This window comes from Mya arenaria, chromosome 9 (assembly GCF_026914265.1).
Source record: "Mya arenaria isolate MELC-2E11 chromosome 9, ASM2691426v1".
Lineage (NCBI taxonomy): Eukaryota > Metazoa > Mollusca > Bivalvia > Myida > Myidae > Mya > Mya arenaria.
The window spans coordinates 35437722-35451764 of record NC_069130.1 but is presented as its reverse complement, the minus strand read 5'-3'; the positions used below and the strand labels follow the sequence as shown (position 1 = coordinate 35451764).

General features: G+C 34.0%; 1 protein-coding gene across 23 annotated transcripts in view; it reads right to left on the bottom strand.

Annotated features, from left to right (window-relative positions):
* The window catches only part of LOC128246712 (myosin-2 heavy chain-like), a 68066-nt gene that overhangs the window by 36798 nt on the left and 17225 nt on the right, over positions 1 to 14043 (bottom strand). For 21 of the 23 annotated variants that reach the window (XR_008263335.1, XR_008263336.1, XR_008263337.1 and 18 more), the window contains 4 exons: positions 4836 to 4932; positions 3990 to 4049; positions 2574 to 2740; positions 1863 to 1982 (listed from right to left, as the gene is read on the bottom strand). Coding sequence is in view for 20 of the 23 variants with exons in the window: in XM_052965071.1 (XP_052821031.1) it covers positions 1863 to 1982; positions 2574 to 2740; positions 3990 to 4049; positions 4836 to 4932 (444 nt within the window). In the remaining 3 variants the exon portion in view is untranslated. Of the gene's footprint in view, positions 1 to 1862; positions 1983 to 2573; positions 2741 to 3989; positions 4050 to 4307; positions 4359 to 4835; positions 4933 to 14043 lie in introns of all 23 variants that reach the window. The other 2 variants (XM_052965067.1, XM_052965076.1) reach the window with 2 other exon arrangements.

Genomic DNA, 14043 nt, shown 5'->3' with positions numbered 1-14043 from the left:
TGATGATGATGATGATGATGATGATGATGATGATGATGATGATGATGATGATGATTATGATGATCAGAATGATGATGATAATGATGATGATGATGATGCTGATGATGATAAAGATGATGATGATGATGATGATGATGATGATGATGATGATGATGATGATGATGACGATGACGATGACGATGATGATGATGATGATGATGATGATGATGATGATGATGATGATGATGATGATGATGATGATGATGATGTTAAAAGCTTTGCAGATCATGCAACAAAAGCAATCATAACACACAGTACAGTGTTATTAAACATTCACGTACTATGTATATTGGCAACATTCACATATTCTCTTTTGGTTTCCTGAACATAGTATATAAAAAAAATTAAATCACTACAATAAACAATCATTCACTGACTTAAAAAAGATTCTTATGCCTAAATAGGTACATGAAACAGATTAATTAATATTTCCAAAAGAAAGTGTCAAAACTAAGAAGGAATGAAAAACACTAATGAAATTATATTAAAAGTAAAAAACATGAAAACTGAAAGACTACTGTAGTCCGAGGCCGTGTTTTCATCAATCATAACCGTTTGTAAATGCTTTTATTCAGGTAACCACGTCATGATTAAGAGAAATTACAAAAAATATTATAAATTACTGGTATTATATCATTAGTCCAAATAAACAGCAGAAAGATATACATGATTGGTCAGTTATTATAGCTACATAGATTAATTGGTTACAGCAAAAATACTTGCATCGTATTGGCTGAAAACCTTACCTTAAGCTACCAATCAGCATCAAGAAAACAAATTACGCATATTAAGAAGCACATGCTTTGACAAATATATAATGCATGAGTATAAATAAGGACAAGGGAAGCAAATGTCAATGCTCCTCTGATGTTTTCATTTGAACAAGGGACATCACTCAACAATAATTCAACAGGAGCTATGGGCCTTCCCATACCTTGCTTTAGTCTCTGCAACATGGGTACCAAGTTTCATTAGAATTTCTTGAAAGTGTTTTTGAATTATGGCCACGGTTAAACCTTTGCACGCCGCCAAGGCCGACACTAAGACTATCACAATACCTCAACTTTTTTTCTTAAAAAAAGGGTAGACAAGCTTAAAATACATCAATTAAGATTTGGTTATCAATTTTAACAATCCAATTTTAGACTGTAAATTGGGATGACCAATTCTCGTAGCAAGAAAAACATGAATTCAATTAGAAAACAAAACATTTGGCTCTGTTGATTAATATCTGTATAGATAATTTTTGTCATGTTTGCAAAATCTTTTAATTTTGAAGTATAAAAACAAATTTTCAATCACTAGCAAAAGTTATATTTATCCAAAATTAATTCGTAAATGGCAACAAAAATACCAGTCACAGACATAGAGATTGTTCCTACATGTACTTATGTGACTTTGCATTAATTAATCTTCAGTTCAATACATTGTGATCTGAACTCAAAAAAAGGTTGAAACACACATACATAGCATACAGTAATATTTGAATCAGAGCAGGCTTGCTGTTAATTGCAGATTAATGCCCATTTAAAGCAGATAAATGATAATGTTGCATAGTTATAATGAAATGATACATAATTTTAAGTAACGCAGAAACTTTGAACAAATAAACGATTCTAACAAACTTTCTAAAACCATAAACATTATTTTTTCTTAATAACTTATAAAGATGGATTATGTTCATATGGAAATCGGGTCTAGATTAAAATATCTCCAGTCAAATCCTAGTTTACTTCCAAAACCAGATACACCCCCAGTCCCACTACCAAAACAAAGTACAACCCCAATTTACTATCAAAACCATGAGCACCCCCCATTTTTACCTCTGTCTCATCTAACTGCTGTTCTGTCTCCTCGAGTTCAGCTTTAAGGCTTTTGTTCTTCACCTGCAGCTGTGAGAGCTTCATTTGATTGTCTTCGTTGTCCTTCTCCATTTTGGAAAGCTGGAATTATATCCAATTACTGTACACTCCAAAACCCATGTACTATGAATAGGGATTGGTGTTTGCATTTTTTGTGTGGGCCAATGAAAATCAATGATTTTGCAAATTTTCTGTTCACATAATTTAGCATTGATCGATTCGGATGAATGCACCAAAAAATATGTACATTTTTATTTCAGTCAATCTAGTATATACTCGGTGTTTGCATTTTTGTGGACCAATGACAATCGAGGATATTTCAAATTTTTTGTCCATTAATTTTAAGTAGATGGATTCAACGCACCAACAAAACAATTTATAAAAACAAAACGATTTATAAATTATAATGTCACATTCTCAATGCTTGGTTGATTGAATCTCTTGATGATGTTAAGACAGCCAAAAGGATTACTCTTCTTCAAACTCTGATATAAAGCATTGTCATTACAGATTATGCATGATATTAGCCTGAAAATCCATCCAGTTCTTTATTAAAAATTAGACAAAGCAGCACTGAATATAATCACGCAACAGTGATGTTCAAAGCGAAATTATTGAAACTTTTCAGTGTGAACATATGGCTCAAACAAACAACAATATCTTTTCTCGAACCTTGTCTTTAAGAGCTACGATCTCTGCATCATGTCCCTTGATTTTAGATTTATAGCCAAGAATTTCTCCCTCTAGTTTGGTTTTCTCGCTTATAATCTGACGGAGGGCAACATCGTTTGGAGATCTGGCAGGACTAGCTGGTCTCTGGCGTGGGGAAGCCTTGGGATCTATAAAAAGAAACATATCCCAGAATTCCCACTCAGGAAATTCTTTTTCAAAGTTTCTAAAATTAGACTTTGATTGGTTCATAGTAATACAAGATCTTTTTATATTGATTTAACTAGTTAGTTTGCCTACCTTTGAATCAGGCAGTTCATGTTTTCAGAACAGACCCAGAACATTTTGTTCATTCTCAAAAACTTTTCTATCGTACACTCAACAAGTTTATATATATAACAGTTTTAGAAAAGATCTTAAAATGACAAAAACACAACAACATTTTGATACAATAAACAGTATAAACAGTAAAGCTAAAGTTTAAAAATTCACCTTTAAAAGTCCATAAGGTTCCAAAATCACTATCATAAGCAAGATTTGGTCTATGAAAGTAACCTTATACTGTTCAAGGTTCAAATTACAACACATCGATTGCCATTAAAGACATTTAAGAAGTGAAATATAAATAACAAACAGCTCAGTTATTTCAGATTTTAACCAAACAAATCAATTACAAAAACAAAAGACATGTAATCAAATAAGAGAAAAAAATAGTAAAGAAATGTCTCAGAGCATAAATGCAATAGATAAATGTTTTGTAAGCATTACTGATATTTGAGATCCAATATGATCAAAATGAGTTACTTTAAAACAACACTTTCTTCTTTAAAATCAAATTTATTTTTTTTGGAAACAAATTAGTTTCGAAAACACAATAGTTTTGAAAAGAAAAATAGTTTGAGAAGAAAAATAGTTTTGAAAACACAATAATTTTGAAAACAAAACGCAAAGTAAAAGCAAAACTGAAAGTCACAAAGCAATAACGTATACAATGAGACTTAGGAATAAAGTAAAAATATAATAGCAATAAAACCAAAAAAACAACAAGATTGTGTGCTCCTTAGTACTTGAACAACTATCTACAGTATAGCAAAATTAATGTGCAACCAGGTTTAATAAAACAAGAGTGCCACAAAATGATCCCCAATGCTCATTTGTTGGCAATTATTATGCCAGAGTTATGGACCTTTACATGGGTTACAGTGTCCGTACAACATGTGTACCAAGTTTCATTTGAATATCTCAAATGTTTTTTGAGTTATGGCCGTTGCCTTATTATCTACATCAACATCGACATCGACATCAACATTGAACTTGAAACAAAACCACTTATATTTTTTTTAGAAAAATAAACTGTTACTGGTGGTTGTGCAAAGCTGAAACTATTTCAACAGTTAACATCCTATAGCACCAACTTACATCTTGGGGAAACTAAACTATTCATCAAGGGAGATAATGGCTCTGTTTCCTCTGATGTTGCTAAAGGGAAGTAATAAGAATTTTTAGTTGAGGTTGTAAAGGGAGGTAATAAAATGATGTGTGGTAAACTGGTCCAATTTTGAAGAGTATGAAAAAGTGCCTTAAAACTAGGTTTGTCCTGCCAATGTATAAACCAACTTTCCCAATAAAAAGGATATACAATACAGACCACCAAAATATATCTGAACAACCAATTGCAATGAAATTAACTTAAAAAATAAAGGGGCAATAACTGTTAAAACCTAAACCTTATCTTACCATGGACCGTAATGGGTGATACCAAGGACGATATAAATGTGTTGTATATTTCTATATAGAATAAATAAAATAACAATAGGTTGAGGCTTTTGACACAACCATTAAGCTGTATTGTTTCACAGTAAAATTCAGAAATAGCTTCTTAATGGAATATTACATTGACAAATATGACAATATTGACAAGAATTATCATGTCAAGTGCGTACTGGCTAAACACAACATTAAATTAATATAATATTATACAGAGTAGAAACACAAAGAACACAACGGAATAGGACAATTCCTTTCAAATAAAATGTTTTAGCTATCATAAATAATCATTCATTCCATTGTCGACAAGGAATTTGTTTGCAGATAACAAAGCATATGTGTGCATTATAATTAATACAGCTTATCACAAAACATGAACATTACAGGAAATATAAAAAATACATGCACTTGTTAAAAAATCAATTGTATTTGTATACATGCACAATAAAATGAAGCTTAAGATATAAAATGATTGATCAGATTGATGCAAGTTCTTACCTGGACTCACAAATCCTTCCTTCTCCTTCTCGAAACTCTCCCTTTCCTTCTTTCTATCCACTTCCATCTCTTTCAGCTTGGTCTGGAGATCCTCAATCTATAAATAGAAACATTACATCACTCTAAATATAGAATTATATTATATTGGACTTTGTTAACAGTAACAACATTGTTAACTTCATGATTGTGAACTTTCAATTCTGCATTGCTCTGAAAGTTTCACAGATAGCATTAATGAGAAGCTTATTGTTTGAAGTTAATATTTTTTACTTTTCTATTACGCTTTTTGATTTTGTTCTGATCTTGTTAGAGAGTGTTTTTATAACATTCATCTCGAAACCAGTCCAGAGAACAAAGAATCAAACTGACAAAACCAGTCCAGAATATTTTTCTTGACTGACTCTACTAATAACTTTTTTAATATCTAAAACTGATTAATGTCTACCTGACGGAATGTTCCAAGAAACAGAATCTTAAACTCTTATGTTTTATAGAGCAACTTGTATTTCAAACCTTGCAAAACGTATAGCAGGTTAAAAATGTGTAAAAAATATGGCTGAATCAACTACAAATTGAAATGAAGGGTTGTCAAATCTTCCAATTTGGTGATATTTTAGACAATGGACTGATTGTGCAGTACTTGAAGTAAAAAACATGATAAGCGACATTGTGTTATCTTTTAAACATGAAATATTTGATGACTTGCTCACCTATTTTAGAATAAACAAATACAGCTGGAGCGGTTGTCTCAAATTTTGTTAGAAATATGGCAGATCATATTCACAAGTGTTTCCATTAAATTTCCAAAGTCCTTCTATGATTTGAAAGATAACAACAATGGCTTCGACAACAATTACTTAAACAATTCTGAACAATCGGCGTAGTGCCATACTGATTTCAAATTTTAGTAATTTTTTTTTTAAATCTACTAACTGACAAAAATTATTACATAAACAGTTCCAATAAATGATGGATGATCAAATCCCTGGCATCATAATTAAATAAATGTCCTCCAATATTGACGTATTTATAAGCAACATTTTTTTCTTACTTCATAAAATTATGCTGCTGTAAATATTTATATTATTGCTTGAAAAGATACTATAATCCACTTATTGTTATAATACACGGAATCATCCATAAACACTCCGTAAAAGCTCACACTGAAAAACAGTTGAAGGAATGAAAGAGGTTACTGTTCTAGCCTTTCCTTTATACTGCCTCTATATTCTAACTTGGGCGACAATATACAGTTGTAATTGAGTAATTGAAAAAAGTAATGTTTGATAAATAGCAGGAAAGTAAAGCAATCACCTGCCAGCAAATATTTGTATTAGAAGATATAGAAAGATTGTATTAGCTTTTTCAGTCTTATTGGAATCAAATAAACCATAAATGAATGTTTGTCTGTATTGTAGATGCAAATTTCATTTCAATTTCTTTCTCTTCTATGATTTCTTTGTTTGTTGTCGGGATAGCAAATAGAATTTTATGTTTATGAGGTATAAACAATCTGAAACAGAAAATGAACTTCTGTTGTAAATTACTTGTTTAAGCATAACAAAATATGGTATTTAAAGTATTAGGCAAATGCCTGTACTTTTTATTCAGTTTTATAATGCTGGTTTTATGCTACCTTGGTTCCTACTACTCAGTTTATGCTTCTATCATGTAGCCTATTAGTGCATATCCTATTCTGTTTATGCTATTTTGTATGCAACCTTGGTGCCTACAGGGTTCGAATTTAACTTTGAAGAGCACTCGCAAAATTTTGCGAGTGCTTTTTTAGGCAACTTGCAAAATGAAAAATCAACTTGCAATTTTATTATTTGCTTTATTCCCTTATAATTTTGTCTAATTGTAGTAGAAATGAAGAAATATTATGAATATTAAAAAGTATCAATCTTTAGTGACTCGACTACTAGTACTTGTTGATGGCTTATTCTTTGTGGGGGGGGGGGGGGGGGGGGGGACATTGTTCACTTTGTATATTTACCCTCGCCATCGAGTTATACCCATATACCCATTCGGCAAGCATGCAACAGATTTCAGTAAGTCTATAAGTATTAAAATCAATAACATTATAAATTTAAAATAAATAAAAGCAACAGTAAATGTAGCGTGGATGCTTTGGACCATGAAATATATCGATCGACAAAGTCTATTCACTTTGACAGTTGGGCGGAAATATATTCAAAGGTTGATGGGGTTTACATATAGTGCGCGAAAGTGCTAAATTTAGCCAATGATTGAGCTAGGTGATTACGTCAATTATATTCACTTTGTATTATGCACGCCTCGGAGCATCCCGGAAAGATTCGAGATAAAACTTGGCCTTTTCCGTATTTGTTCTATTTTTGAAATCTTACTAGAGCGTGACTCCGTACTGTCTTCTTTATACTGGTAGTGTTAACATGTCACTTATAAGCTGTTTACACTCGACTACGTAGCGGGGTTAAGTTCATGTTTATTATACTTTCTTTTAACATTTTGTGGTCTAGAAAAAGCCACTCGCAGAATTTTGCGAGCTTGAAGAAAAGTCACTCGCAATTTGCAAATGTCACTCGCATTTTGCGAGTATGCGAGTCTAAATTCGAACCCTGGCCTACTAGTCAGTTTATGTTGGTTTATGCTAACTTGTGCATACTGGTAAGTCTATGCAACTGTGGTGCATCCTTAAGTCAGTTTATGCTACCTTTGTGCATCCTAGTCAGTTTATGCTACATTGGTGCATCCTAGTCAGTTGAGGCTACCTTGGTGCATCCTAGTCAATTCACGCTGGTTTTATTTTATGCAACCTTGGTGCATCCTAGTCAGTTTATGCAACCGTGGTGCATTTTAGTCAGTTTATGCAACCTTGGCGCATCCTTGACAGTTTATGCAACCTTGGTGCATCCTAGTCAGTTTAAGCATCCTTGATGCAGCCTAGTAGGTTTATGCTACCTTGGTGCATCCTGGTCAGTTAATGCTGGTTTTATGCAACCTTGTTGCATCATAGTCAATTCATGTTGGTTTAAATTATGAATTCTTGGTGCATCCTAGTCAGTTTATGCAACCTTGGTGCATCCTAGTCAGTTTATGCTTTCTTGGTACATCCTAGTCAGTTTATGCAACCTTGGTGCATCCTAGTCAGTTTATGCTACCTTGGTGCATCCTGGTCAGTTTATGCAACCTTGGTGCATCCTAGTCAGTTTATGCTTTCTTGGTACATCCTAGTCAGTTTATGCTACCTTGGTGCATCCTAGTCAGTTTATGCTACCTTGGTGCATCCTGGTCAGTTTATGCTACCTTGGTGCATCCTGGTCAGTTTATGCTACCTTGGTGCATCCTGGTCAGTTTATACTGGTTTATGCAACCTTGGTGCATCCTAGTCAATTTATGCTTGATTAAATTATGCAACCTTAGTGCATCCTAGTCAGTTTATTCAACCTTGGTGCATCCTAGTCAGTTTATGCTACCTTGGTGCATCCTAGTCAGTTTATGCTACCTTGGTTCATCCTAGCCAATTTATGCTGGTTTAAATTATGCAACCTTGGTGCATCCTAGTCAGTTAATGCAACCTTGGTGCATCTTAGTCAGTTTAAGCAACCTTGGTGCATCCTTGTCAGTTTATCCAACCTTGGTGCATCCTGGTCATTTTATGCTGGTTTATGCAACCTTGGTGCATCCTAGTCAGTTGAAGCTACCTTGGTGCAATCCTAGTTAGTTTATGCAACCTTGGTGCATCCTATTCAGTTGAGGCTACCTTGGTGCATCCTAGTCAGTTTATGCTACCTTGGTGCATCCTGGTCAGTTTATGTAACCTTGGTGCATCCTATTCAGTTGAGGCTACCTTGGTGCATCCTAGTCAGTTTATGCAACCTTGGTGCATCCTGGTCAGTTTATGCAACCTTGGTGCATCCTGGTCAGTTTATGTAACCTTGGTGCATCCTATTCAGTTGAGGCTACCTTGGTGCATCCTAGTCAGTTTATGCAACCTTGGTGCATCCTGGTCAGTTTAAGCAACCTTGGTGCCTCCTGGTCAGTTTATGCAACCTTGGTGCCTCCTGGTCAGTTTATGCAAACTTGGTGCATCCTGGTCATTTTATGCAACCTTGGTGCATCCTAGTCAGTTTATGCTACATTGGTGCATCCTAGTCAGTTGAATTGCTACCTTAAAATGGTGCATCCTAGTCAGTTTATGCAACCTTGGTGCATCCTGGTCAGTTTATGCAACCTTGGTGCATCCTGGTCAGTTGAATTACTACCTTAAAATGTTGCATCCTAGTCAGTTTATGCAACCTTGGTGCATCCTGGTCAGTTTATGCAACCTTGGTGCATCCTAGTCAGTTGAATTACTACCTTAAAATGTTGCATCCTAGTCAGTTTATGCAACCTTGGTGCATCCTGGTCAGTTTATGCAACCTTGGTGCATCCTGGTCAGTTTATGCAACCTTGGTGCATCCTAGTCAGTTGAATTACTACCTTAAAATGTTGCATCCTAGTCAGTTTATGCAACCTTGGTGCATCCTGGTCAGTTTATGCAACCTTGGTGCATCCTGGTCAGTTTATGCAACCTTGGTGCATCCTAGTCAGTTTATGCAACCTTGGTGCATCCTGGTCAGTTTATGCAACCTTGGTGCATCCTAGTCAGTTTATGCAACCTTGGTGCATCCTGGTCAGTTTATGCAACCTTGGTGCATCCTGGTCAGTTTATGCAACATTGGTGCATCCTAGTCAGTTTATGCAACCTTGGTGCATCCTAGTCAGTTTATGCAACCTTGGTGCATCCTGGTCAGTTTATGCAACCTTGGTGTTTCCTGGTCAGTTTATGCTACATTGGTGCATCCTGGTCAATTTATGCTATCTTGGTGCATCCTGGTCAGTTTATGCTACATTGGTGCATCCTGGTCAGTTTATGCAACCTTGGTGCATCCTGGTCAGTTTATGCAACCTTGGTGCATCCTGGTCAGTTTATGCAACCTTGGTGCATCCTAGTCAGTTGAATTACTACCTTAAAATGTTGCATCCTAGTCAGTTTATGCAACCTTGGTGTTTCCTGGTCAGTTTATGCTACATTGGTGCATCCTGGTCAATTTATGCTATCTTGGTGCATCCTGGTCAGTTTATGCTACATTGGTGCATCCTGGTCAGTTTATGCAACCTTGGTGCATCCTGGTCAGTGTATGCTACCTTGGTGCATGCTAGTCAGTTTATGCAACCTTGGTGCATCCCAGTCAGTTTATGCAACCTTGGTGCATCCCAGTCAGTTTATGCTTCTTTGGTGCATCCTGGTCGTTTCTTTCTGGTTAATGCTACCTTAAATTGGTGCATCCAAGTTAAATTATATTGGTTTATGCTTCTTTGGTGCATCCTAGTCAGTTTATGCTTGTTATATGCAATTTTGGTGCCTACTGGTCAGTTTATGCTGGTTTTTGCTACTTATCAATGGTACATTTTATGGGTCATTTTATCCTTCATCTACATTGTTCTCAGTTTTAACTAGTTCAAGCTGCATGTACGTGTCAACAAATTTATACTGACAAATTTAAGTTTATATGCCACCTTGGTACATTGAAGTCATTTTACCTTTGGTGCATTTAAGTCAGTCAATTCTGATTTAAGACATCTAAATAGTACATTTTAGTCAGTTTATAATTGTTTATATCTGCAAAGACATCCAAATTAAATAGGTCATTACAGATAATGGTCGTAATTCATTCATATTAATTTCTGCTGACTTCATTATTTTAAAAAGTCAGCATTACGCACAATTAAATATTAAGTGCTCGATTTTTAACCTAATTTTATGAATTAAACAAATACTAACTGTTCATCACTCACTGAAATAACAGGTCAAGATGAGACAAAATAATAATGAAGAACTTTAATCGATACAACGTCCATTGTGTGAAGTTTGACATGTTTTTGAATGATCAGACATAATTTCCTAAAACATACTTACGTACTTATTATCTTTCATTGTTCTGCGGTGTGAATTACTACGGACAATACAAAAATAATCAATGGATTTTGGCGTGCAAATATTTTAAGGAGCTAATGAGCAGAAATTTAACAAAGCGATGTCACAGAAAACTCCATATGGATTCTTCCCTATGTTGACTTAGTCAAATAGGTTAAAAGTGTCAAATATTCAGAATAAATATTGATGTAAATATCTACTACAGTACTTCAATATTAATATGTAATTCAAAAAAAGAATTGATTTTAACCCTTATTCAGTAATATTGGCTGGTATTCACTATTGGTCTTAATTGGATCTAAGAACGATGTAGCTAATCAGATTACTTGTTATAAATAACCGACCAATAAAGTGATAAAGTCACAGATCGCAACTTTTTGAATAATACAAATGTCAAATGCTGCGCAATCTAGAGGCCAAGCCAACGAGGTTATTACCATCATTAAATATACTAATATGCATAATCAATACACATATAGCATAGACCAATAATAATTCATAATATTATTTAAATTTCATGCATTTTTTAACTCACACAGTGCAGCGCTTCATTTTGTTGCTTATTGTCATTCAATTTTCGAAAGAGAATGAATGAGTTTCAAGTCTCAAAGCCAATTGACCTTTGTGTGTATTATACAGCGTAACTTGTTTCTTTCTGTATTTCTTGCCATTAGATCTCTAAAACTGAGAAAACTGAGCATGCGTACTTAGTAACAAGGGAATGTCATGTGTCCTACTATTACATTAATATTAAGAATCACCAACGTCTTGACAAAGATATTCCCATTCATTATTTATTAATGGAACAATTAGATCAAATTGTCTTATAAGGACTACTTTAGTTAGATCATAATCATTTAGTGACAAATCGGAGACTTGAAACATCTTTGGTAAATTATTCATGAAATTTACTCAGTCATCTGGCAGCATTCCCAGACATAACATTTATATGATCTGAATGACAAATGGCATTTTTTTTATGTTTTTTCTTAATACGGAATGATTCTATTAAATTGTTTGTTAAATATTTTCGGAGACAGTCACAAATTTTTACTCGATCATCCTCCTGTACATGATTTTCGTAACAAATTGCCAAGTCTTCATAAAAACTGTACCAGTGGAAGAAATTAAGACAAATCTGCAAGCCCTGTAAAATGTCCCCCGAACTTGCTCAAATTCTGAATGTTATATAATTTTTAATAATTATATGAATCAAATCAGGCAGGTCACGGCTAAATAAGTGTGACTCAGAGCGAACACCAACTCTTGTCTGTTGTTTTCAGTCAAAAGGGGAATAACTCAACAATTATCAAAGCCGGAGTTATGGGCCTAACGTGTGAATTCTCTTGTTTGAATATCTAGAACAATTTTGGTGTTAAATCTAATGGCTGCATGAGGTTTAAGTTTGTGAACGTGTTGCCTGCAGTGACAATGACACTTTCAGGTTATATGACAATTTTTTTTTTCTTGCTGAAAAACAGATTAGTTAATAATTAAAAATTATAAGTAATCAAAATATTTTGGCTATAAGATACAGTAGTCGAAATTATAAAGCAAAAGCCTGCAAGCCGGCCGGTACTAGTAAAATGCTTTCCGAGCCTGCTCAAATTCTGGATTCTACATTGAAACGCTTCCTAAAGAATGATTCATTACAGCACTTGTGATAGAATTTGGGCTAAAGTCTTACTTCGATGGCTGATCTAATAGGCTTATATAAAGTGTGATTATTTAAACTATAAAATGCAACAACGAACAGTTTTTGTTGATTTAAAATAAAGCAAAAAGCTTCTCTTTTTTCCTTTTATTGATTTCTGATCAAATCCTAAAAGTAAAACCTCAAACGATAATAAGATAAATAATAAGGAAATTGATTTATTTTGTCTATAATTATAGAAAAGTGCACTTCATTATATCTTTTCAATAGGTAAAACTGAAAGTGATGATTTATGTATGAAAAGCTTTTGAATCGAAAATACTAAATAGCTTTCATCAAGTTTGTATCCATAATGACTGGTATCAGTTACAAATGGTCCACAAGATTGAATCTATAGAGAACAAAAAGAGTATTGACTTGGAAGTCAGGGAAATGAAAGGGATCTACTGTATTTGACTATTTGTTCAATTTAAATCCGCTTTAAATGTCAACATATTTGGACCATTTTAATTTGGCCCATATCAATTTTTACACCTTAAGTGCTGATAAGCCATGTTCTGTTGAAATTCATACAATGTTTGGAAACAGAAGCAGACCTGTTTGAAATACTTATCTTTCTTTTTGTAAGGTCATGCAGATCAGTTAAATATACTTTGATTCTATAAGGTCTTGCAAAACAAGAAGTCTATTTTCATGAAGTTGAATTTCACTAGTCTAGGTAAAATAAATCATTCAATTTGAAACAGCATGGGACATGTTCTCATCATGGTTAATATCCTTAATGTCTCAATTTTGTACAATACTCTGTATTATATTCTCTCAGGGAGCTGTAGGGAAACTCTTGAAATGCCATCTAAATTAGCAAGCACTTTAAGTGTAAGCCCAGCGAGGTTCATTGCCATTTTTGGAGTACTCAAAAAATTGTGACATGCTTTTACTTTTTTCTCGATAAGTGCTACCAACAGGGATGAATACAGCTCCTTGACAAATCTATGATAATCTCCACCTCGTGGAGAGATATTCCACACACAGTAGTGCCTGGTGATATGGCTTGCCAGTTTCGAGAGCTCCTACTGGCAAATTAAATCGAAACCACCCTAATTTTGCCCTAACAGTGCCACTCATGAAAGTCAAGTACTGGGCTTAAGTGAAAATGTGATTTATCTTACATTAACTTTTGAAACGATATCTTAATCAGCTCCATTTGAAGGCACAAATTCAGGAGACCTGAGCATTAGCAAAGAATTCACAAGGACTTTAAATTTAGGAATGGACTTTTGCTTTATTTCATCTTGAAATTAACCTTGGTCTCGAAGACTAAAATAACCATTATGGTTTTAATAATTAAAATACCAATCATTCTATCTCACAAAAAAGAGTGATTACGAATCATATAAATCTTATACCTACATACTATTTTGCTGATAATTTAAATAAATTGACCATATATGGGAAGTTTTACATACCAAAGTCTTAAGAAATTTTAAGGCCATTAAACATAGCCAAGAACCATGATTATGAAGAAATGCAAGTAGAAAATATCTTATCAAAGAATTTAAAGAGGTGCCCATATTTGTTTGCAAAGGTTTTCC